The following is a 26,599-nucleotide window of genomic DNA, read 5'->3' as shown; positions in this document are numbered from 1 at the left end:
TCTCTTTGATGTACATGTGCCAATAATACACCAGGATTGGTGAAACAATAAAACAATAATGTGGGTTCTTTGTTGAAAGATAAAACTGCAGATAGAGTTAACTGGAAGACTGTGTATGGTACATTTGACCTCTACTCCTGTATCAGTGATAATAATGATTGACAGCAGTTTGAAACAGCATCTTATTGAATTCTTCTGATGTGACATACATTGTGTGCTGTGAACATTTAAGTAATATGTCAATAATAAAAAGAATACTTTATTTTTTTAAACTGTTAAATTTCTGTTTTTGAGTTCTGCAAGAATTAATGATTACTATTGTTTTCACAAACCAGTGCATAATGTTTAGGTTTTACATAATTTTCAGATATTGCAGAAGACATGCCAGCCCTCTTTAACTGGAAGGCTTTTCTTGATGCACAATGTAAATAGCTAAGAAGCTGAATAAATGCGGGGCAAATCGTTTACACATCTGTGTAACAAGTAAAGTTCGTGGATGGCACAAAACTAGGTGAAAATGTGAGTTGTGAGGATGATGTAAAGAGACTTCAGAGGATTTGGACAGGCTCAGTGAATGGGCAAGGACATGGCAGATGGAATATAATGTGGATTAGTGAGAGATTATCCACTTTGGTAGGAGGAAGAGTGGTGTAGAATATTTCTTAAATAGAGATTGGGAAATGTTGATGTCCAAAGGGTGTCTTTTTTTCATAACTCACTGAAAGCTTAAATGCAGATGAAGCAAGCAATTAGGAAGACAAATGGAATATTGGCCTTTATCGCAGAGGATTTTGGTATAGGAGTAAAGATGTCTTGCTTCAGTGAACCTTGATTAGACCTCTTTGGATTTAGATTTGTTTATTGCCATGTGTACCGAGGTACAGTGAAAAGTATTTTTCTGCGAGCAGCTCAAACAGATCATTTAGTACATGAAAATAAAATAAGAAGAATATACATAATAGGGCAACACAAGGTACACAATGTAAATACATATTCACCGGCATCGGGTGATGCACACAGGAGTGTAGTGTTGATCAGGTCAGTCCATAAGAGGGTCGTTTAGGAGACTGATAACAGCGGGGAAGAAGCTGTTTTTGAATCTGTTTGTGCGTGTTCTCAGACTTTTAAATCTCCTGCCCAATGGAAGAAGTTGGAAGAGTGAGTAAGCCGGGTGGGAGCAGTCTTTGATTATGCTGCCCACTTTCGCAAGGCAGCGGGAGGTTTCGATAGAGTCAATCGATGGGAGGCAGGTTTGTGTGATGGACTGGGCTGTGTTCATGACTCTCTGAAGTTTTTTGCGGTCTTGGGCCGAGCAGTTGCCATATTAGGCTGTGGTGAAGCCAGAAATAATGCTTTCTATGGTGCATCTGTAAAAGTTGGTAAGGGTCAATGTGGACATGCCGAATTTCATTCGTTTCCTGAGAAAGTATAGGCGCTGTTCTGCTTTCTTGGTGGTAGCGTCCATGTGGGTGGATCAGGACAGATTTTTGGAGATGTGTACCCCTGGAATTTGAAGCTGCTAACCATCTCCACCTCGGCCCCGTTGATGCTGACAGGGGTGTGTACAGTACTTTGCTTCCTGAAGTCAATGACCAGCTCTTTAGTTTTGTTGGCATTGAGGGATAGATTGTTGTCACCGCACCACTCCACTAGGTTCTCTATCTCCCACCTGTATTCTGACTCGTCGTTCTTTGACTTCCGACCCACTGAGGCCGTGTTGTTTTTCCCAATAAATGCCAAAACACTTAAAGCATGTGCCTTGCTTTGTCCGATCTCACTGCAAGATTTAATTGCTTGCACCCATGTTGGTCTAAGCTCTAAGATGTGGAACTGCAAATACAAGGTATGACTATGGGTGCTCTCATGGGCTCCAATCATGCCTGTCTTTTTGTGGGGTATGTGGAACATTCCTTGTTCCAGTTCTACTCAGGCCTGCTCCCACACCTCTTTTTTCCGTTACATCAGTGACTGTATCATGGAATCATAGGATCAGTGCTGCTTCATGCTCTCGTCTGGACCTGGAAAAAAATATTGATTTTGCTTCCAATTTCCACCCCTCTCTCACTTTCACATGGTCCATCTCCAATACTTCCCTTCCTTAACCTTCTCATCTCCATTTATGATGATAGACTGACCACCAATATTTATTACCACCCCACTGACTCTCACAGCTACTTCAACTACAGCTCCTCCAACCCCACTTCCTGTAAGGACTCCATCCCATTCACCCAGTTTCTCTGCCTCTGCTGCAAATATTCTGATGATGCCTTCTTCCAAAACAGTGCTTCGGACATTGCTAAACTGAGGGATTCCCCCGCAATGTGGTTGGCGGGCCACTCAACCATGTCTGGTCCATCTCTTGCACTTCTGCCCTAACCCCCTTCCCCTCCCTACCAGAACCATGTTCTCACTTATTCTCACTTTTCACCCCACCAGTCTCCGCATTCAAAGGATCATCTACCGCCATTTCCGCCAACTCCAGTATGATGCCACCACCACAAAACACATCATCCCCTCATATCTTCTCTCTTCCCCCCGCTCCTCCTCCCCCCATGCCCGCAGTCTGTCCTTTGCCTCCTCCAGTGAAGCCCAACACAAACTGGAGGAACAACATCTTCCGATTAGGCACTTTACAGACTTCTGGACTGAACATTGAGTTCAACAACTTTAGACTGTGAACTTAATCTTGACCCCTTTTTTGATCCAAAAATGTCTTGCCCCAATGCAAACTACCCCCAAATCCCCACAAGTCCATCTGTCACTTGTTCTTAAATTTTGATTTCACAGATCACTGGCCTTTGTTCTGCTATTCACACTGTCTTACTTTTACGTCACTAACAGCACTTTATTTAGTCCTCAACACCACCACTAACACTTCTTTTGTCTTGTGCCCCAAACATCTTTGTCCAATCTTTCCCAGCTCCCATCTATCCCGGTCTTCTATTTTGCTCCAACTGCTCCACTCCTCTTTAACAGTATAAAATCCATCACAGTTCTCCCTCGCTTCAGCTCTGAACAAGAGTCATATGGACTTGAAATGTTCACTCTGTTTTGTCTCCACAGATATGCTGTCAAACCTGCTGAGTTTTTCCAGCATTTTCTGTTTTTGATTAAATAGAAATGCCACTTGGCTGCTGGTGGCTTTGCTTTTATTAGGTTCATTACACCACTGCCTTCATGACCTTAATTCCATGGCAGAGAAATTGCACATTGCTGCTCAGGCCATTAATTATACCAGCTGCTTAGTGTTTTTTCAACCCAACCTAAATAAATAGGTTTCCTTATTGATAGGCTGGTGGATTGTTACTGTTTTTTACAAGAACTGGGAGCAGGAGTAGGCCATCTGGCCCATTGAGCCTGCTCTGCCATTCAACAAGATCATGGCTGATCTTTTTGTAGACTCAGCTCCACCTACCCACCCACTCACCATAACCCTTGATTCCTTTACTGTTCTAAAATCTATCTACCTTTGCCTTAAAAACATTCAACGAGGTAGCCTCAACTGCTTCACTGGGCAGGGAATTCCGCAGATTCACAACCCTTTGGGTGAAGAAGTTCCTCCTCAGCCCAGTCCTAAATCTGCTCCCCCTTATTTTGAGGCTATGCCCCCTTGTTCTAGTTTCACCCGCCAGTGGAAACAACCTCCCTGCTTCTATCTTATCTATTCCCTTTACAATTTTATATGTTTGTATAAGATCCCCCCTCATTCTTCCAAATTCCAATGAGAACAGTCCCAGTCTACTTAATCTCTCCTCATAAGCCAATCCTCTCAACTTCGGAATCAACCTAGTGAATCTCACCTGCATCCCCTCCTCCAGTGCCAGTACATCCTTTCTCAAGTAAGGAGGCCAAATCTGTACACAGTACTCCCAAGTGTGGCCTCACCAGCACCCTATACAGCTGCAACATAACCTCCCTGCTTTTAAACTCCATCCCTCTAGCAATGAAGGACAAAATTCCATTTGCTTTCTTAATTACCTGTTGCAAACCAACTTTTTTCAATTCATATCACTGCTTTAATTAAACCTTGCTTCTTTGCGTGCCACTTATGATCAAGCAAATGTTGCTTTTTGGATGCATTTCAAGGTATTTCTCTGCAGGCTTCAAGGTATTTCTCTGTAGGCTTCCACACTGCTCAACCACATGTTATGGGCCAGGGTTTAGAGAACACCAAAGTGTATCATGGAATTCACCTGACCCACAACTTTTAATAGATTGTGGTATGGGGAGCACACGGCCCATTCTACAGGTGTGGTACAGCAGATATGGAAAAATGTTTTTTAAAGCAAAACAATGTTTATTCTATGAACTCAAGTTAACCTTTTTAAAACATACAGTGAACATCTTCGCACCCATCAATTCAAATACAACCCCCAAAGAATACACCACTAAGTAATCCTTTAAGCTTTCCTTTTAACATCCATACGACTTAAAATACCTTTTACCAGAAGCACATCAGGTTAAAGTCACTACAGTTATTAGTTTTAAATCACCAGGATCGATTTACAGTCATAGAACATAGATCATAGAACATAGAACATACAGTGCAGAAGGAGGCCATTCGGCCCATCGAGTCTGCACCGACCCACTTAAGCCCTCACTTCCACCTTATCCCCATAACCCAATAATCCCTCCTAACCTTTTTGGACATTAAGGGCAATTTAGCATGGCCAATCCACCTAACCTGCACGTCTTTGGACTGTGGGAGGAAACCGGAGCACCCGGAGGAAACCCACGCAGACACGGGGAGAACGTGCAGACTCCACACAGACAGTGACCCAGCGAGGAATTGAACCTGGGACCCTGGCGCTGTGAAGCCACAATGCTATCCACTGTGCTACCGTGCTGCCCTAGTCTTTAGATTACAGAGAGAGATTCATACACCTTCTGGCTATGACTGCAGCTATCCAGCTCTGAAAACGAACCTAATACACACCTTGCAGCCTGCTCAAAAACGAAAGTAAAAAGCTGACAGACAGCCCAGCTCCACCCACTCTCTGACATCACTGCAGTAGTAAACACCCATTTCTTAAAGGTACTCTCACTACAGATATTTATATACACACCCATTTATAAACACCCATTTCTTAAAGGTACTCTCACATGACACACGCTCAGGCCTTCCCTGTTTCAGCCACAGATTCTCCCCAGGACCCAGTATGTTCTAGCCCTTTTATTCAGCAACAGCCTTTAAAACCTACAGTAGCGCTTCGATTTCTTCCATCCTTACAACTAAGGCATGCCCATGAAATAACGCACACTAATTAGCCCTGAGAGGAAATTAAGATGCAGAGAAGTGATGTAAGGTGCAGTATTATTCCAGTGCATTGCCTCATGAATACTGTGAGCTCCAGGAAAATCACCCCTCGACTGGTCAAAACTTGAAATTTTCACTCAAACCATTCGGTTTACAGGTACCATAGAGAAGCAAACAACCACAAAGCAATTTGGAGGAATATTTTCAAATTTTAAACATTCAATTTCAGATGTTTTCATTTTTTCACCTTCAGTGTACTTTGAGTGATGCTATAATCTCAGTAGAAATCTGCTTCCATGCATCTGCCAGTATTGTTCTGTAATCAACAAAGCATTTGAGGAGATGTGACTGATTTACACATTGAGTCTTTTTCACTCCTCCAATGCTTTTCATGGCTTTGGACAATCAATGTGTAGCAAATTATGGCTATCCTTTCAAATCCAACCACTTAGAGAAGAAATCAGCCACTTTTTTAAAAACCGAAACCGCATTCATACTTGTGTTTTCTTTGCTGGACTCCAGGAGACTGCTATTAACTTGGAAGCTAGATTTAAAGGTACAAGTGCTAGTCGACTGCAATATAATCTGAAGGAGTAGTATTAGAAAATAGTCAGCATTAAAATAACATGGGGAAACCCTGTACAAATTGAAAACTGATACCCGAGCATGACAAGCACACACCAGCTTAGCCAATGAGTATCACCGTCACTCAAAAATATCTGGACATTTAGGGTGTGATCTACTGCAGCGCCACGCAGTCAGTAGATCCCGGGAGAGGCCTCCCGCGAGCTTCCCGAGAGTCTTCATACCTCACGGGATATACCCAAGTCCCGCGAGGCATCGGAATCGGCATCACGCCAAAACGGGGCGTGACCAAACGGTGCGCACCTCAGTAGGGTTTAAACCTACTTGGGCAAGCTTACCCAGGATTTACCGGCCTCCCGGAATCTACCGGCTTCCCCAGCAAGGCTGCAGACGTGCCCCATTCAGTACTGGTCCACACAAACGTGGACCAGGAGGATCGGCACCCAGGGGATCTCCCGGGCCATCGGAGGCCCCTGGGTGGTCAGGGCTAGTGCAGAGTGGCTCGTTGGATCTCCCCCTGGAATGGTGGCACTGCCCGGCTGGCACCGGCACAGTGCAAGGATGCTAGGGTGGCACTGTCAGAGCACAAGGGGGGCAATGCCCATGAAAGGAGAGTGGGGGGTTGTTTAAAGGGTGGTGGGATGCAGGGCAGGTAAATACAGACCTTTGGGGGATGATAGATGGGGTTCCCGGAAGGGGGGGGCCTGCACGGGGTTGTGGGGGGGGGGGGGCTGAAGAGGAGGGGCCCCATGGACCTCACTTGGAGGGGAGTGTGGTGTAATTCTCCATGTGGGGGATGACATTGACCATGGTTGGGGGATGCACCCACATGCTCACTTAAAGATTGAGGCACCCTTTTAAAATGGCGGCCCGATCTCTGAGTCCAGCTCCCCAGTGATGAAAAAATTCTGAGGGCGCAATTCTCCGGCCTCGTTGCGCTCTCGCTCAAGCGAAACGAGCCCAGTGAATAATGGCAGAGGCCGAAAACGAGAACCGCACCAGGTGCTCAAACAGTTTGTGATGCAACTGGCCCACTCCCTTGGGCGAAATCGGGATCCCGACGTAGCGTGGCATGAAACCAATTATCACCACTTAAGCCTTATTTCCATACAATTAATGGGAGCCACCCCTTATATAACGGCCTCCCGTCATTCATCGGCCTCTCCAGCAAGTGGTCACGCTGGCGCCAATTAGTATTCCTTTTTAAAAATGTGAACCTGACGGAAGGGCTTCTGTAGGGTGCCGTGGAGGTGAGTCGCCATCTTTGCCCACAGACAAAAAGCCCGGGTGTGCTGGGCTTGCCTCCTCAGTGCTCGGTATGGACCAGCATGGGAGGGTGGGAGGGAGGCACAAGGGGGGCAACCGCTCACTGCACCATCATGCGTACCCCTATATCGGGTGTATCTGTTCTGGGGGCAGCCCCTGCCCCACCAACCACATATAACTTCCACCGACTGCCGAGGCCTCTGGCCCAGCTCCTGAGGCAATTGCTAATAGGAAATTGACAATCGTGATTAAGTGAGCATTTCACACAACCCAAATGGATTCCCATGGGTGGGCGGCCCATGCGCCATGTGGGAGTCATTGCCTAACATCCCAATCAGATCTTCATCCCTGGATATGCGCCTGAACACTGTGGGGACAACATCCTAACACCCAGGGGATGGTACACAGCTCCGGGGACATGTCCATGGCGGAGGGTGGGGGGAGTGCCACAGGGAGGGGATCAGCGCCCGGTTATGAGCGGGTGTATGGGGTACAGAGTCTGGAGTTCTGTGAGGGGTGCCCACTACGGTCGGGTGTGCATGGACGGGCGTTCCAGGTGGAGGGGAAGGGGGGGGTATCACTGGGGGAATGGAGGGTCCTGGGGTGGGAGCCACCGCTGTCTGCCACTCTAACACCCTCTCCCAATGCCTTACAGATATTGAACTTTATGGCAGGGATTTTGGACCCAGAACTTGCCCAAGTGGTGCTGCTGGTTGTCCGGGCAGCCATACGCCGGAGATAGCGGCTGCAGCAGCGTCAACAGATGCTCAAGGCGGCGGACCATGTGCCAGATCCCGCCCCACACCCTGTGGACCCGGCCGCCCATCAGGCCAGGGAGGGACCCAGAGGGGGAGTCCCACGATGGCCCAGGGTGGACAGGCGACGGACTGCGCGTGGCGCAGAAGGTTCCGCCTCAACAAGGAGAAGGTGCGGCACCTGTGCCATGTTCTCACGGACTTGGCTTAACATGGAGGAGGAGGACACCCGTTCCAGGGTGCTGGGAGCTTGTCGACACCGTCAGCAGGTCACTGTCGAGGGCAGGAGGGTGATGATAACCCACAGAGAGCTGAGTGCCAGTGCTCCTCAATTTATGCCATATTCTGAAACTTACCTGTCTACTGAGTGCTCGCTCGCACACATAACCTGCATGTGGTGTGCCTGAGGAGGGGTAAATGCCTGGAGAGATGGACAAACGGTTCAGAGGTTGACCCGCATTTCGGGAAAAAGTGACAGAGGCATCATGCTGGTTGTGCAGAAGGGTATTTATTGTGTGTAACAATTCCCCACTCTCCTGCTAGTACCGCGCCCACCCCCTTCCCAGACTCCCGCCACCCCACTCCCCTCCCCGGTGCCCTTAGTCATCCTCAATATGTTGTGTGTGCTTTCCTAGCTCTACCGCTACGTCTAGGTGTGCCCGCAGGACCCACATCTGAGGTGGTGGCAGCCAGCTGCTTACCACTTCCCATGGCCTTCGATGCCCCTGGCAGACGTCCTCTGGGGCCGGAGGGCCCCGGCTCACTTGTCAGCAGCACATGCACAGCTGTTTCGCCCTCATCCGTGTGCTGGCTGTGAGGCACAGCATCATCAGAGGTGTGGAACTCTGGGGAGCTGGAGGCCACCATCGGCACTCCATGGGACGGGACCGGGTTGGCACCAACGCCCCCTCCCCTTCGGGCCCTGGGGTTCACCTTGGGACAAAGGGGCAGTGATTCGAGCCCCGGCTATCCCTGCATCACCTGGCTCTGCCAGCCCTGGCAGTTCCCCATGGTCTGCACCATCTTGTTGATGCCCGCGGTGATGCTCCTCAGTGACTGAGACATGCTCTACAACTCCTCGGCAATGTCCACCTGCAACTGGGACAAGCTCCGCAGTGCCCCAGCCATTCCCATCTGAGAGCCTGGTACTGGGCCACGTACCCCAGCGAGTCGGACATGGCTGTCACTGACAGCGTGACACCTTGGGCACCCCCACTAATGGTGCCGGCGTCGTGGACCAGGCTGTCCACTGACAGCACCACAAAGGCAGTGTTGGCCTCGGTGCCACGCATTTCTGGCACCGTCTTCTGCGCCCGTAGCCTCTAGAACTCCTCCAATCGGCTATGGATCTGCTGGAGTGTCGCTGACATCTCCCTCTGAATGCCATGGCCGCACTATAACGTCTCCATCAGCTCCGGGAAAGCCTCTTCCACAGACTCCGCATCAGGCTGGGGCCCAGCTGGGTCCTGGGATCCAGCAGACCTCCGACTGCTGTCTTGCCTGGGGGTTCCTGCCTCCACCTGATGTGTATCAGCAGCTGTGTGGTGCTGACCTGATTGTGCCCCAGAAGCCTGACCACGAACATTTCCCACCTAGGTGCTTGTATCTGCGCTGGTGGAGGGTGGGGATGACAACTGTGACGCCTCTATCATGTCTTCAGCTCCGAAGTGTTCTCATGGGAGACTGGAGAGGGAGACCACCCGGGATGGGCTGGCGCCGTTGGCTGGAGGTCCATTGGGAGAATGGACATGTGGTCAATGGGAGGGGTGGGTCAATCAGTAAGGCAATATCAACTCATGTTTGACAGATCCTTTGGCTTGGGCCCGGTGGTTACTCACCTCTGTGGCATCCGCCAGCCTCTACGTTGGTGACCATTCTACCCTTGGCCACCCAGTCAGCTCCAGAGCCCACTCCTCAAAGGTGGTGAGGATTCTTATGTCCGACACCCAACACCAGCCTGGGCCCTCTCCCCGCGATTGTGGGAGAGCTTTTCCTGAGGATACACAGAGAGGGCATTGTTAGCTACAAGCGTGGTTCACAGGGGGATGTGACGAATGGTTGGGGGGGGGTTGAAGGAAGAGGGAGGGTTGGGGGCCGCATGGAGAGTTGGGGGATGGATGCTCGAGTGGGGACGGAAAGGTCTCAGGGGGGCAGGGAGGTTGATGTCTTCTGGCTACCCTTTGGCTGACCCTCGGGGGAAGAGAACTTTTCTACTGGCCTCCACTGCGTCTAGGTGCCTCCCCAGATCTGCATCTCGGAATCTTGGGGCTGGTCTCCTGGGCGCCATTGTTGCGAGCTGGCTGGCGTTGGCTGAGCAAATGCTGCCCAATCTTGTTAGCTAGGGGACTGGGGCTCGCAATGCTGGCGAATCAGCTGGCGAGCCTTCATTCGTGGCACGAAGCCCGTGGAGCCTTGCTTAATGGACCAATTAACATTGAATAGCATTGCCAGCCTCGCTGCGCCGAGTGCCGGAAAATTCCTGGCAGTACCCACCCCCTACGACACTTGAAAATCCTTCCAGAGAAAGTGCCCTAAGTGTGTGCTAAACCGGTGAGAATCTCCGCAGGGCCCTAAAAAAGTGATGAAGTGTAGTTTGATAGCAGTAGGGAACTCGCTGGCAGAGCTGGCAGAAACCACCCAGCAAAACCCGCCACAAATGAACTTAGAAATGTTTCCATTAAATTCTGCCCCTATTCTGTATAATTTTATTCTAGTTTCTATGGTATATTAATATTCATAACATTTGATTTTGTAATTCTATTCTTAAATCAGTACTATGATTGCTTTCATTCAGACATCCCAAATAGTTGCCAAAATGTTTTTGGTCTGTGATAAATGAACGTGTTTAGCCAATCATTATGTTTATATACATTTTCTCACAGATTTTCAACCGATGTTTTGCACTGAAACTTGTGATTAGAAAGCCATTTTGATACGGGATATCTTGGACTTCTGTTGACACCAAATAAAGAAAGCAAAATCTTGTGTTTATATAGCTCTTTTACATTAGCAGAGCATCTCAAGTAGCCTTCCGGGCATGTTAGCACCTAAAATGTGAAACTGAGCCAAATAAGGAGGTATTAGGGTAGATTATCCAAATCTTAGTTAAAGAGAAAAGTTTTGAGGAGCATCTTAAAGGAGGAAAAAGAGGCAGTGAAATTTAGGAATAATGAATAATAACTACTGGGGAAGAGGTGATTAGTTCAGATAGAATCCTGTGCCTCAAAGGAGCAATGTACCACAGCAAAATAGATGGGGAACAATCAAGTTTTTATAAAGTCATAGAGGTTTACAGCATGGAAACATGCCCTTCAGCCCAACTTGTCCATGCCGCCCAGTGTTTACCACTAAGCTAGTCCCAATTGCCCGCATTTGGCCCACATCCCTCTGTACCCATCTTACCCATATAACTGTTTAAATGCTTTTTAAAAGACAAAATTGTACCCGCCTCTACTACTGCCTCTGGCAGCTCGTTCCAGACACTCACCACCCTCTGTGTGAAATAATTGCCCCTCTGGACCCTTTTGTATCTCTGCACTCTCAAACTTTAACCTATGCCCTCTAGTTTTAGACTCCCTTTCCTTTGGGAAAAGATGTTGACTATCTACCTTATCTATGTCCCTCATTATTTTCTCGACCTCTATAATACCACCCCTGAGCCTCCTACGCTCCAAGGAAAAAAGTCCCAGTCTATCCAGCCTCTTTATAACTCAAACCATCGAGTCTTTAGTAGCATCCTAGTAAATCCTTTCTGCACTCTTTTTGGTTTAATGATATCCTTTCTATAATTGGGTGACCAGAACTTTACACAGTATTCCAAGTGTGGCCTTACTTATGTCTTGTACAACTTCAACAAGACGTCCCAACTTTAAAAAGCTCTTTCTGCATGGCAAAAGCCAGAAAATAAAGCAGATTCACTGCCAGAAGCAGGAAAGATATAAAGTCTGAGGCCAGATGACAAGGAGGTGCTTCTGCTACATTCCTGTATTACTCAATTGATATCCATGATAATGTTTTATTGAATGAACCTGAATTAAATTAATTACATTGAAAGTGTTATGCTTCTATGTAATATATTTGTGTTTTGATTTCAGATCCTTTTTTCTCCATGTTTGCACACACTGATAAAAATACATCTGTACACAGCCGAATTATTTGGTCCTGTGACTGGACTTTCAATAGTAAATACTTTGTCACTGGTAGCCGTGACAAGAAGGTGAGCATTTCGAGCAGGTCAAGAGGGGGATAGATGAGAAACTTACATAATCTTTGAGGAAAATAGTATTGGAAGTAACCGTGGTAATATCCTCAAAGGACAGGTGATTTTTAAATGATTGTCATGTGTCCAAGGCTGCATTTGTTTTTAGAAAGAGTTTTCTACTTAATCTCATGATATCTCAATGTTCTGTCATTGCAGTTTTTATGATTGTAGGAAAACAATCTGTGGCATATCATTGGCACAGGTCTGGAACCTTGTTTATGTTGAGAGTTGAGACATTGAAATCGAAGAGGGAAACGGTTTCATATATCTCAAAAGTGGGATTCCTGTAAAATACATGTTTTCTTTAATTTTGAAAATCAGAGTAGACAGAAGATTAGATGGATGTTGCTTAACTGAGTTAACTGTCCGATATACTATATAACAAAAATAATTTAGCCCAGCTAACCTGCTTCCTCGCAATTATCAAGAAAGTGATGGAAGGCGTTATCAATAAAGCCATCCAAGCAGCACTCATTTGGCAGTAATTGTCCTATCAACTCAGCTGGGGCTTCAGGAACCATGCAGCTTGTGACATTTGGAAGATTTTAGGACAATTGGATAATAAAAGTATTGGTCAAATTAAGGGTTAAAAGCCTGGGTTTAGAATGTATTGTATTGCAATGGTCCTGTTCTTTAAAATGGAGAGTTCTGTTCTGCAGGGCTAGGGTAGTTTTAACAGCCAGCATGTGAAATTGACCAAGGAATGTGTTTATCAGTCTGGACGAATGCACAGTGGGTTGACTGGGGGAGTTAATGTGCTTTTGCAGTCTGCAGAGATGATGGGCAGGATTCTTCATCCCGCCAGACCCGTTTTCTGGTGTGGTGCACCCCACCGGCAGCGGGATCCTCTGTCCTGGCAGCTGACCAATGGGTTTTCCCATTGTGGCCACCCCCACACCGTCGGCAAACCCGCACTGCCGGCGAAGCGGAGGATCCCGTCCAATGTGTTTTCAGTTTGGGGAGATGAGGTCATGGCATGGTGGAGCCAAGGAATACAGAAAGAGACAGTTTTGAGAAGCTGTGGAGAGTCAGTTTTGGAGAATGTGGCGAGAGACAGCGTTTTAGAGAAAAGGCTTTTGGAAGTGAAGTCTGATCTGGCAACCCTCGTGTTTTTTAGGCCACAGTTAAGAGCAGTTTTCTTCCCCAGTAGGACAGGGAAAAAAGAGTAGTGATATTTTATAACTGAGCCGCCTTGTCTGAAGACAAGGAAGAGGCTGAAACAACTAAGTTGAAGCAGCTATTTCAAGATATTCATCCAGAATATGAGGGGGTTCTAACAAGAGTCAGAATCTGTTCTGTACCGCAAGTATTACTCTAAGTCCTGCTAATTTTAAACTGGATTAAGAGCTGTATGTTTCTTTTCTTATTATTTAATGGGAAATTGTATAGTTGTGTTAAGGCGTAACTATAAGTTGTTCTTTTTCAGGTGTGAAGTTAACAGTATTAAATTGTATTTATAATAAAGGTTTTATTTTAGAAATGCCAAAGCCCTGTTTTTTTTTTTGTGCAATCGCTCCTCACCCAGCCATAAAATAAACTTTAAAAATGGGCTTTTAGTCTAGTATCGTAGCCAATGTTGTGGTCTGGTCTGGCATTGTATTAAGCTCCAGAGCTTGTCACACCCTTGATGCAGACATCAGCACCACAGCAAAATATCAGAGGTTAGATGAGAGTAGCTTCCCCAGACATCAAAACAGCATTTGATCAACTATGACACCAGGGAGTATGAGCAAATCTCAGGTCGATGAGGGTCATGGTTAAACACTCGAGTGGCTTGAATTATTCTTGATTGAAAGGAAGATGGTTGTGATTGTCAGAAGTAATCATTGCAGCTATAGGAAATCACCAAAGGAGATCACCAAAGGAATCACTCAGAGCAGAGTTCTCAATCTAATCATCTTCAGATACTTCATCAATGACATTCTTTTTTGTCACAAGGTCAGGGGTGGGGCTGTTCACTGATGATTCCACAGCTCCATCAATAATGGATAAAGTCATAGCAGCCTATAACAGTATTTGTACAACATCCAGGCTTGAACCGATGAGTTCAGCATTCTCACCACACATGTGATTATCTTGAATAAGGAAGACCAACCGTAGTCTTCTTTTCCTCCCCTCCACCCCCTCCCTACCCAACCTTCAACAATGCTGCTATCACTCAGTTTCTCATCCTCAACATTATGGGGTTCATCATTGACTATAGAGTTTTATATGATCATATAGTAACATGATTTATAGTAACATAGCCACAGGAGCAGAGCAAACGCAGAAAACTTTGTGACAAATGGTTCACCTTATGATTTGCCCAAGGCTCTCTATCTCTCTATTACATAGAACATACAGTGCAGAAGGAGGCCATTCGACCCAACGAGTCTGCACCGACACATTTAAGCCCTCACTTCCCCCCTATCCCCGTAACCCAATACCCCTCCTAACCTTTTTGGTCACTAAGGGCAATTTATCGTGGCCAATCCACCTAACCTGCACGTCTTTGGATTGTGGGAGGAAACCGGAGCACCCGGAGGAAACCCACGCAGACACGGGGAGAACGTGCAGACTCCACACAGACAGTGACCCAGCGGGGAATCGAACCTGGGACCCTGGCGCTGTGAAGCCACAGTGCTATCCACTTGTGCTACCGTGCTGCCCACAAAGGGCAATTTTAACGTGGCCTATCCACCTAACCTGCACATTTTTGGGTTGTGGGGGTGAAACCCACGCTATCTATAAGCTTCAAGTCAGGAATATAATAAAATATTCATCACTCGTCTGAATAGGTGTCAGAGCCAGCAGTGCATAGCCAGCTCAACACTAGGGAAAAGCAATTGACACCCCTACTGGCATTGTTTGTTTTAGGAATCTATTACCACATACAAGCTGGGTTATTCTTCACACCTCTGCAGCAACAATAGTTTTGCACTATTCAGTTCTATTTTTGCACATCAGCAACTTTACTACGTAGCATATCAGGAAAACACCGTCTTTTAGTTACACTGCCAATACTGCCCACAGTAGCCATCTTTCCTCTTTACGTGAAACAGATGGAACATTAATATCAAATGGGTACATATATTGGTATTGACAGTTGGGAGATTATAGATAGTGAATTGTGTTTTTGAACTTTCGAGCCAACCAAATTGAGCAAAGTGCTTTTATCTGGTACTGTGCATTCCTGCATTTCTTGAAGGCATATGTTATTACCGTAGAAATTGAACAGCACATAATGAAATGTCACTAAAGAAAAAGGGCAGGGCCCCTCGCCGCGGTGTGTTTTGTAGCAGCTGAGGCGGCCCTTATTGGCTGGCGGCAGGATCTTCCAGTCCTGCCATTGTCACTGGGGGTTCCCATTTGTTCACAACCTCCGCCACCGGGAGCCCACGGGATGCCGTCGATAGGAATGGATGATCCCATTGGCGGGAACGGCCTTAAAATCCCGCCCACTGTTTCAGTAAACATGTAACTGGATTAAGTGAGCTTTACATCTTTTACATGTATGAGCTACTTTTGTAGCCTTTGCCTTATAATTCCCATTTCTAATATTTGGATTTCTACATTCTTAGTTTCTGCTCGTTTAAATTGGTAATTTTGTATCATGATATTTGCAGTAAATAGTTTTTTTTCTCTGGTAGCTGGTTGTGTGGGGCGATATGGCTTCAGCTGGAAGAACTGAAGGAAGCAGCCTGGGCATTGTCAGGCCATGTTCATCAGTGCTGGATGTAGGAGATGCAGCCACAGCTGTCAGCTTCAGCCCTGTTACAAGTCGAGATGGGAGGTAGATTAATACGCTGATATGGTTCTCTTCTGCAATTATTATGTTAGCAATTGTAAAGGTAAATGTGCAATTACAGAGACATGTGTAATGCAGAAAGTCTATTTTGAGCATTAATAATCATCTTAGATACTAAAGAGACTATTTTTACTTCTTTACTCTGGGCCTTTTTTTTTTAACCACAAGTCCAACTCAAAAGAGCTTATTGGAATACATGCTTGTTTTGATTTGTCTTGTGCTTTTGCATCAGAATACAGATTCAATCCTTTCATTTAATATACATTTCTCCCCTTCTTTCCACACTGTACCTCACATAGCTCTATCAGTATTTACAAAGCCAAGTCGATTGCACCACTTGACAAGTAATTTGTCCATACAACTTCCAACGAGCTCTAAGCCATCAAGTATATTAATTGTATTCTTACTGTGGAATATATTAGAAAAGTAAAGTCACAGGTGTTAATTCTTCAGTCAATACTTAGAACAATATCGCCATATTGGAAATGCACCTACCTGGAGAAAAAGCAAGGAAAGTGGCATTAGGAGCTAACTAGAATGCTGGCTGAGAAAGTGGTTTGTTCCTCTTTTCGCAAAGCCGTGATGTGTTCTCGGAAGCACTTAGTGCTCACATTACACATCAAATTCATTCTGGGAAATGAATGGATCCTTTTTGGAAAGACACACTTCACGTTTAACCCAGTCAAGACTTTAACTAGGAACTTATGATTCAGTGACACCTATATGAAGTATATGAAATTTACACTTCAACACCAATGTTCCAAAGGAAAATGCTGCAAAATATTTTGACCCTTTGAAGTTTTGGAATATAACCCACTTGTACACAGTTGAATATTATAGTTCTATTTAGTGTAAACGAGAGCTAGCATTGTAAAATTTGTTTCTTTTTCTCTCTGACAGCTACATTCTTGCAGTGGGTTTGGACTGCGGAAATATATTACTATGCAAGTGGAAACCAAATGAAAATACTTCAGCAAATACAGACTGGACGAAATGTTTGGAACTGGACAAATCGTATCCTTTGTGTTCATGAAAGCTATAGTTAGCATTGCATTGAACAGTATAGGTGCTTTTGTTACATTGCTATGGATACAGCTTGAAACAACTTTATTTAATTAGTTCTCTATAATCAAAACTTGACAAAATAAACCAATCTCTTATCTGACTCATGGGAGAATAAAAGACTTCCCCTTTAAAATTACTTTGGCTGCTACAGCTGTGTTATAATCTATAATTTAAATATTCTGTTTGCAGTTTCCCTCTGTGCCACTAAACTATTTTGAAATCATTTGCTTTGTGGTACTGTATGTTAATCTATGTGAATGAATGGCTTTTAAAGTGCTTCATTAGCTTTTAAACCAATTTTGTTTGGTAATATTCAGCTTGGATATTGGATTCCAATTAAAATTTGCAAACTTGGAATTGTGATTGAGTGCATTTGGGTAATATTAATTACTGATCTGGCCTGTCTCAATAATGAGCACTTGACTATATTTTAACTAAGTTTTGTCTTTCCCCCAAAGAAACAGAAGAACTGGGCAACATTAGCATGCCCATAAGCATTGACATATTGTCTGCAGTAATCCATAGAATCCCTACAGTGCAGAAGAAGGCCATTCGGCCCATCGAGTCTACACCGGCCCTCTGAAAGAGCACCCTACCTAGGCCCCCTGCCCCCGTAACCACACCTAACCTGCACATCTTTGGACATTAAGGGGCAATTTTAGCATGACCAATATACGTATCCTGCACGTCCTTTGGATGTGTCGAAGGGAACCAGAGCAACCGGAAGAATCCCATGCATACACAGGGAGAAAGTGCAATTTCCACACAGTCACCAAAGGCTGGATTTGAATTCGAGTCCCTGGCGCTGTGAGGCAGCAGTGCTAACCACTGTCCCTTCTTAAATACAAAGTAATTTCACAGATAGCGAAGAAAGCCAGTGTGTTGCTTCTTGCCGAAACCCAGGATTGAACCTTTAGATCTTCAGTCTAATGCTCTCCCAACATGGCTATTTCAGCTGATGATATATAAATCTTCTATTGGAGCAGCACTTAATGACCTGTTTTCATTGGATTGACTGGGTTCTGTTTTGATATAAATGTATGTTTAAGCTACAGCAAGAAGATTGAAGCAAAAAAGTTTCATCTTCTACAAATGTTAAGAGTTGCACACATATGTTTAGACGGTAAATTTCTGCTTCACTGGAACAGGAGAAAGACTTGCATTTATATAGGGTTGGATTTCATCTTCGATATGGGAGCTTGAGTCAAGATATTTCCCAACTCAGCACACCCACCTCAGGGAAGTGCCCCAGTTGGCGCATTTTTTATTTCGGGAGGGCAGGTGTTTGGAAGTCGAATTTATTTCCAAGGCAGCAACAGGAGCTACCGAGTGCCAAGGTGGGCTCATTAAAAGTCCCGCCTCTTCTCTGGAACTTCATCCCAGTTGTGTTGATTTATTTTAGGCCATCTTAGACCCATTTCCACCACTTCACATGTCCCATCCATGTCAACTCATATCAATCCATGCCCCTCCCCCTGGATCCCAAATGGCTCCTCATACACTCCATGTCCATCCAAGACCATCCACCTACTCCCAGTGACCCCTCCATGCCACCTCATACCCCACCCACCACTCTTTACCTTTGCCCTCCATGCCAACTCACCCTGTAGACACCATTAGCAGCCCTCGGGAACCATGCTGAGATAAAATAAGATTCTAAGTATCGGTTACAGACTTCGCCATATCAAAAGTTCTGATAGCACTTAGAGTTATGTCACCAAACATCTTTTGAATCCACGAGATGGGATTATTTTCATGCTCCGATACCAAATGGCAGGTTTCTTTTATTTAAAGGGCAAGCAATTTTAAAAACTTGACACAATTTTTGTATACCTTACCCATCCTTCATGAGCATTTACATCTCCATCATAAAGTTGCTGATCACACAATGCAGGTTGAGGATGTTCCCGGTGGGGAAATAGATCCTGTTTGTCCTGTTCACTGAATTTAAATGGCCCAGCCGATTTGTAATTCACACCTGTGCCCTTGATACCCTACTCCCGTTATCCCACTGATGAAAATTGGATCAGCCAAATTGGGAGCAAGACTTCCAAATCCAGATCCCGGAGTCTTCCAGTCTCCAGAAAAATCTGGCCATATCTCTAATTTTTCTTGTCTCTAATGTATATCGATACATGCTGCTTAACCTATTCTAATAAGACAGCCTCTGTATAAGAGCAATGTAAGATTTGGTGTGTATAAGGCTTGTCTTCGGGTGACTTTCAAGGACAGAGATTATTACTTTGATGCGCAGGAGGATGTGATTGATTTTGTCAGGAAACATGGACTGGGGGTGAACTAAAGTGCTCAAGGACTAAGAAGTTAGATGTTTGTTCACTGTTAGGTTAATCTGTATTTGTAGTTATTGTGGGATTTTTGTACATGGGGTTATAGAGCTTTGTTGGATATTTTTTCTGGGTGACGTTGGTGTTTGTATATTATACTGTTGGAGTTATTTGTGGGATGAGGGGTGGGTGTTTATTTTCCTCTACTGTTCTATATCACGGTAGCACAGTGGTTAGCACTTTTGGTTCACAGGGACCCGGGTTTGATTCCCGGCTTGGGTCACTGTCTGTGCAGAGTCTGCACGTTCTCCCCGTGTCTGTGTGGGTTTCCTCCGGGTGCTCCGGTTTCCTTCCAGAAGTCCCGAAAGACGTGTTTGTTAGGTGAATTGGACATTCTGAATTCGCTCTCTGTGTACCTGAACAGGCGCCAGAACATGGCGACGAGGGGATTTTCCAGTAACTTCATTCCAGTGTTAATGTAAGCCTACTTGTAACAATAAAGATTATTATTATTATGTGTATGCACTGAATTGGGATGGCACGGCCTTACTTTACAAGGTGCTGGCTTTTATTCCAGATTTGCATTCTCATCAGCTGATAATGGGAGGGGGTGGGGGGAGACTTCAGTTTTGTGCTGGATCCTAGGACGGATAGGTCGAGTCGCAAATCTCTGAGTCCATCATGGAACAGATGGGTGGGGGGGAAGACCAGTGGTGATTTAGGCATCTGAGGGATAAGGAGCTTTCTTTTCTTTTTCCCCACGTCTATTGGGTTTACTCTTGGATTGGCTTTTTTGTGGTGTGTCGATCTCTTCCTTGGGTGAGGGAGGTGGGGTACTCGGTGATTGTTATCTCAGATCATGTTCCGCATTTTGTGGACCTGATGGCTGAACCAGACAGGTCTCAGCAATCCCCGTGGAGATTGGACACGGCGTTGCTCGCGGATAAGAGATCTTGTGAGCAATTATACTCCGCCATTGGGGAATATGTTGAGTTTAACAGAAATGAGGCAGTCTCACCTTCCACACTCTGGGAAGCCCTGAAGGCAGTCATTGGGATGGGGAAGGGGGGCGGGGGGGACACCAGAGTTATTGGCGAGCAGAAAGAAATTGCAGATGGAATTCGAGCTGTTGTCAACGGACAAAGCGGTGAGCCAGCTGCAAGGCTCAAGGGGGATCTTTTATGAGAATGTGGAGAAAGCCAGTCGTCTGTTAGAACACCAACTGAGATGATATGCGGCTTCCTGGGAGACAGTGCAGAGCAGGGACTTGGGCAGCGGGTTGGTTGCTGCCCCAGAGAAGGTCAGTGAGGCGTTTGAGGTCTTCTACCGAGAGCTATGTAAGTCAGAGCCCCAGAGGAGAGATCATCAATGATGCAGTTTTTAGATGTGTTGGCCTTTCCGAAGGCTGAACAGGAGAGAAGGCATGAGTTAGAGTCATTGATAGAGCTGGAGGACATCATGAACTGTATTAGGTTAATGTAGAAGGGCAAAGCAGTGGTTTCTCTATTGAATTTTACAAACAATTTGCGGGCTAGTTGCTCCCACTTCTGCTGGATATGTTTAATGATTCTGTGTCCCGAGAGGTGTTTCCGGCCACGTTGGCACAGACATCGATTACCGTGATCCTGAAGAAGAACAAGGAGCCCATGGAATGTGGGTCATATCGCCCTATTTTGTTGTTAAACGCTGAAGCTAAATTGTTGGCAACACGTTTGGAGCCCTGCCTTCCTGCAGTGATTTCAAAGGAGCAAACTGGATTTGTCGGTCAGCATGTGGAGGTTGTGAACTGTTGTGTTGTCTCCTTCCTTAGGTCCTGAGCCAGAGATGATTATTTTGATGAACGTTGAGAAAGCATTTAAAAGGGTTGACTGGGGGTAATACTTTGAAAGCGTCAGAAGATTTGGCTTTGGGCCAAAATTTATATCATGGATTACGCTTTTGGACAGGCCCCCACCCGATTGTGCATATTAATGCCCTGAATTCATTCTATTTTCAACTGAATAGGGATACAAGGATGAGGTGTCCATTGTCTCCGCTTTAGTTTGCCTTAGCAATTGACCGCTGATTGAGGCCGTCCACCAGATGGAGGGGGATAGAGCGTGGGGGGAGGGAGCATAGAATGTCCTTATACGTGGATGATTTGCTAGTATATATCACGGACCCACTCTCCAATGTGGAGGAGGTGATGAAGCTGCTCAGGATTTTTGCCTCCTTCTCGGGGTACAAGCTGAATCTGGGCAAAAGTGAATATTTTCCAGTGAATCCCCTAGGGAGGGGAGCTGATCTGAGGAGGTTTCTGTTTTTGTTCTAGTGTTTCCCAGTCTTTCTTCCCAAGGCTTTCAAGGATCAATAAATTGATATCTACTTTTGTTTGGGCTGGTAAGAGTCCAGGGGTGTAGAGTGTAATGTTCTTGTCGGATGGCCTGATTTATTACAAGAACACTTGTAGCTAAAGCTATAAATGATTTATTAAAATTAACTGTGGTATGCTATATACAAAACAAACAAGTGAATAACAGTATAATCATGCACAAGCAACCTCTCTCTTCAGCTTCCTCCAGCCAGTCTGAGGCCAGCTGACTCTAACATTCACTTATATACCAGTGAGACTCCTAGTGGCAGTCGATGAATTACAAACAACCATGATATCACTCCATATAGGACGTTCTGTGGAGGAATAGGCAGTCAGGGGGCATTGGCACTACCTAATCTATTTTGTTACTATTGGGCAGCAAATCTTGATGAGAGGCGGGGTGGCTCAGGGATCCTGATTCTATATGGGGGCGGCTGAGGAGGTTTCGTGCAGAGGGCTGAGTGTGAGAGCCCTCGATACTGCCCCACTCCTGTTTTCCCCTGCAAGGTTCACACCGAGTTCGGTGGTGACAGTCACTTTCATAGAATCATAGAATTTACAATGCAGAAGGAGGCCATTCGGCCCATCGAGTCTGCACCGGCCCTTGGAAACAGCACCCTACTTAAACCCAAGCCTCCACTCTATCCCAGTAACCCCACCTAACCTTTTTGACACAAAGGGGCAATTTAGCATGGCCAATCCACCTAACGTGCACATCTTTAGACTGTGGGAGGAAACCGGAGCACCCTGAGGAAACACACGCAAACACACGGAAAACGTGCAGACTCCAGCTTAGGCAGCATTTTAAACTGGACTCCATGTCACTGTTGGCTCCAATTTGTAGGAAGTATAGGGTTGTCCCATTTGACATGGATTCATCGTTCAGGGCGTGGGAAAGGGAGGGCCCGGAGAGGTATAGGGACATGTTTCTCGAAGGTAGGTTCGCTGGTCTAGATATGTTTTTAGAGAAATTCCTGCTCCCGAGAGTGAACATATTCAGGTACTTGCTCTTGGACTTGGTCCTGTACTTGACCGAGTTAGGGGAGAGTAAGAGTTTGGATATTTATAGGCGGATGATGTCGACGGAGCAGATTTTGTTGGAAGAAGTAAAGGAGAAATGGGAGGGTAAACTGGTTTTGGTTTTTGAGGGGGAGTGTGGAGTCAGGCTTTTCACAGGGTTAACTTCACCTCCTGATATGCTAGGTTAAGCCTGATCCAGTTCAAGGTGGTGCATAAGGCGTAGCTGACCATGGCGCGTATGAGTTGGTTCTTCTTGGGGGTAGAGGATAGGTGTGAGCCTTGCTGCCGGCGAATCATACACACATGGTTTGGTCTTGCTCCAAGCTTGCTAGTCTCTGGGTCTCCTTTCTTGTCTCTATGTCGGGGATTTTGGGTGTTGAGCTGGAGGCATGCCCGTTGGTGGCCGTCTTTGGAGTTTCGGACCTGTTGGTACTGCAGGTGGAGACGAAGGCAGGTGTCATAGCCTTTGCTTCACTAATAGCCCAGAGATGAGTTCTGCTTGGGTGAAGGTGCCCGATGCTGCCAAAGGCTTCGGCCTGACTAGGAGACCTGATGGAATTTTTGTACCTTGAAAAGATCAAGTATACCATGAGGGGGTCGGTGGAAGGGTTCTACTCGAGATGGCAGCCTTTCATCTCCTTTTTCAGGGAACTGGTTACTGTTGGGGTGGGGGGGGGGGGGGGGTTGTCTTTTTGTTAAGGTTCTGCTTTCCTGAAAGATGGCTTAGGTGGGAGGCGTGGACTAAGGTTCGGGTGGGTGTAGGTTGTATTGAGGTTTAGTGTATTGTTATTTTGTTACAATAAAAATGTTTTTAAATAAAAGATTTTTAAAAATACATGAAGAAAAATATTTTAAAATTCTGAGGAATGTATGTAAATAAATCTGACATTTCTGTGATCACAAATCTTCAAAACTAGTTGCTATAAACTTCATCATAGTCATGCATTGGTGGACCTGATGATGTACTCAAGCTGGAATTTGGTATACAATTTGATTTGGGGTAAATTACGACCTGAATGATAAATTGTCATTTCTGTTAATAACTATGGTAATTCTATTGTGTTCTGTACTTGAACATTTTGACAAGTCGGTCTCTCAGCTGACAACATTGAATCAGTGCACTAATTATATGAGCAATGGAATTTACACATCATTTCAGATCAGTCCGATATTTATGATCAACCTGGTCTCTTATTTACTTTCCTTAACTGATTTTGATTCAGACAGTGCCATACTCTAACTGTTAAACGTCTGCGGTGGAGACGATCTGTGGGAAGAGCCGGTTATGATGACAAGAATGACAGCAACTGGTTACAGCTAGCAAGTTGTAGCACTGATCACAGTATCAGTATTTTCAATGTTAACAGATTGTCCCTTTAACTTGAATACAAAAAACTTTCTCTTCAGATCTGCTGCTTTTCTGGCTGGCAAGACTCCGTCAAATATTGATGCCCTTCTCTAACTTCTGGAAAGCAATGTTTGCTACCAAAAGGAAAATGGTACTGTGATTGAAGAGAAACATTTTTTTGGTATACAGTATCGGAAAGAAGAGAAAGACCGAGCAAATATATAGTATTCTGGAGCTCTTGTGCATATGACAGACAAAAATATGATCGCATGACCACCATGGAATCCCCTTTTAGCCCGTTAGTCAACAGTTTTGTAGAAGAAAACATTTGCTTGAAACAGCATAATACAGCATTCCTATCTGCAGTGTTGTCCTGTTGTCCAGAAACGTAACTAACTGGAAAGTGTGTTGGAATAGAACTTATTTTCAATAAATGTACTGATCAAGAATTATGGCATTTGCCAGTTTTCTTCTAGTGATACTGGGTTTCTAATGTTAGATATAGAGTGAACTTTGAAAAACAATGTTGTTCCACAATTTCAATTCACTAAAATGGAATTCATGATAATTCCCATTAATAAGGTCTAGAAATGTTAGCATTTTCTCAAAATGTGCTGGATGGTTCTTCATTCCTGTACTGGCTGTGTTGATTTGCCCTAGACACCACTCATTTTCCCACTAATAATAAAACAAATCACACTCTCAGCATAATGTATTTATTTTAACCATCATCATTTTAACCCCAACATTATCCTATCAGGCTGTTAATCCTGCTTTCAGCCTCAAACCAATTTTCATTCCAATTTTTATATTGGCAATAAACAATAAAATGTCTTTAATTGTTGCTGTAAAGTGGTTAACGTTTTGGGGCACTATTTATTTATTTAAAAAATGAAAGCAATTACTCCAGAACCATTAGCTGTTATAAAGTTCGTTAACCTTTGCACTTTCAAATTTCACTTTGGGTGCCATTTTCTCAGCCTATATTCGAGCAATAATTGGCCAGGCTTTTTTTTCTGAAGCATCTGTTTGAATCCAACACTAAAGGGGAGCATCAGCACATTGCAATGTGATCTTTCTGCCACAGAACAGTGGATCTGTATCATATCACTTCATGTGCAGAAGAAATGAGCTGGTTCTTTTTCAAGGTTTGAGATATATCCTAATCTGATTTTTTCAAATTGGCTTTAAATGTTTCTTGACTTTGTAAATACGCACATCTTCAATGTGCGTTCTCTGCAATGTGTTAGTAGATGTGCCAGTCTGCCATAATTGTTATGTAATAACATTTCCTTGCACTGCCAGATGATGGAGCTAAGTGTAGTCGGCTGCCTTAGCAAGCCAAACGCTATTACAGGAGGAATAAAGGCACTCCAGCTTTATGATTTGGATTTTAATGTGACTGCTTTTGAAGATTGTTTTCTTTTCTCTGGTTTCCCGGTAATTCATACACAGACGAGTGGGATGCACACAGGAGACAGTGCAACTTTAGCAGTGTTGCAAGTGTAAATATGGCTCGTGGAATTTATCAAACAACCAAATAATAAGTCCCAGAATTGTTGCAGCAGTTAACGACGACAATTAAATGATTTTTCAGCACAACTGGTGCCATCAGAGTCGGCACATTTCCAACACATTTTTCTAATTATTTAACAGTTTATAGTGCAAATAATTAGACTTTGTCCATCAGGTATTGTGTCGCAGAGCTGTTTTATATTGGTTGCTTTTTGCAGTCATCTACCAGGCTCATTGAATTGTAATAGGAAGGTTCTCCAAGCTACAAGTAACAAAATCAATCCCTTTGTTCAGATTAAAAATAAATTATTGGGTTCTTTATAAAATGATGGCGCTCATTTTAAAAAATGTTACTTGGTTAAGTATTAAAAGATTAGATTTGGAAAGAGTTACTTTTTGAAGTCTGCTGCACACAACAATTTTCCTATAACTTTTTGGCTTCTGTTTAGGAGTTTACACATCAGAGATTATTTGTTACATTCACTCCCAGATGTCTTTCTGTCAGCTCAGCTCTGTAAAATACATGGTGGGTCAATGCCTGATTGTTTTTTTCCTTCTCTCATTCCTCTGGAACCCTGCTGGCATTGAGAGTTTTAACTTTATGGCATGAATAGGGTGAGAGTGAGGAGAAATTAATCACTGGCATGAAGTTCTGTTCTACATGTTTACTACAGTTCATTTATTAACCAATGTACTTGATTGCAATGTTACCATATTTCATAATTTACTATTGATTTAATCGCGATATAACTGATGTAGTTTTTAAAATTTTAAAGAATAAATTTTAATGCATCAAACAATAGTTTGCTTTTAATGGCAATATTTTTTTTAAGCTGCTGTAGAAATGGAGTACATAGGAGACGCTGCAGTTTTTCAACAATCATCGCAAACCAACAGAGGGTGCTCCAAGCTCACTTTTGGAAAGTCTGATGTAATAGTTGACTGCTCAGAACTTGCTTTGCGAGAGAAAATCATTTTAAGCAGTTGTATTGTCCAAATGCTTCAATGGTTCCCAAATTTGATGAACTTGCTGACACTCAGTACAGGCTAACAGTATGATCGGCCTTAGTTACCTGACATGAATTGCAGCTTTCAGATGCAG

At 44.6% G+C, this 26,599-nt stretch overlaps 1 protein-coding gene across 2 annotated transcripts in view; it reads left to right on the top strand.

Moving 5' to 3' along the window:
* The window catches only part of elp2 (elongator acetyltransferase complex subunit 2), a 205,489-nt gene extending 179,190 nt beyond the window's left edge, over positions 1-26,299 (top strand). For both annotated transcript variants that reach the window (XM_072509008.1, XM_072509009.1), the window contains 4 exons: positions 11,958-12,079; positions 15,754-15,896; positions 16,812-16,925; positions 23,858-26,299. In XM_072509008.1, the coding sequence (XP_072365109.1) occupies positions 11,958-12,079; positions 15,754-15,896; positions 16,812-16,925; positions 23,858-24,014 (536 nt within the window). In that variant the 3' untranslated portion in view covers positions 24,015-26,299. The remainder of the gene's footprint in view (positions 1-11,957; positions 12,080-15,753; positions 15,897-16,811; positions 16,926-23,857) is intronic.
* The last annotated feature ends 300 nt before the right edge of the window (positions 26,300-26,599 follow it).

The sequence above is a fragment of the Scyliorhinus torazame genome, chromosome 6 (assembly GCF_047496885.1).
Source record: "Scyliorhinus torazame isolate Kashiwa2021f chromosome 6, sScyTor2.1, whole genome shotgun sequence".
Classification (NCBI taxonomy): domain Eukaryota; kingdom Metazoa; phylum Chordata; class Chondrichthyes; order Carcharhiniformes; family Scyliorhinidae; genus Scyliorhinus; species Scyliorhinus torazame.
The sequence above is the reverse complement of the archived record's forward strand: the minus strand, read 5'-3'. Positions and strand labels throughout refer to the sequence as shown.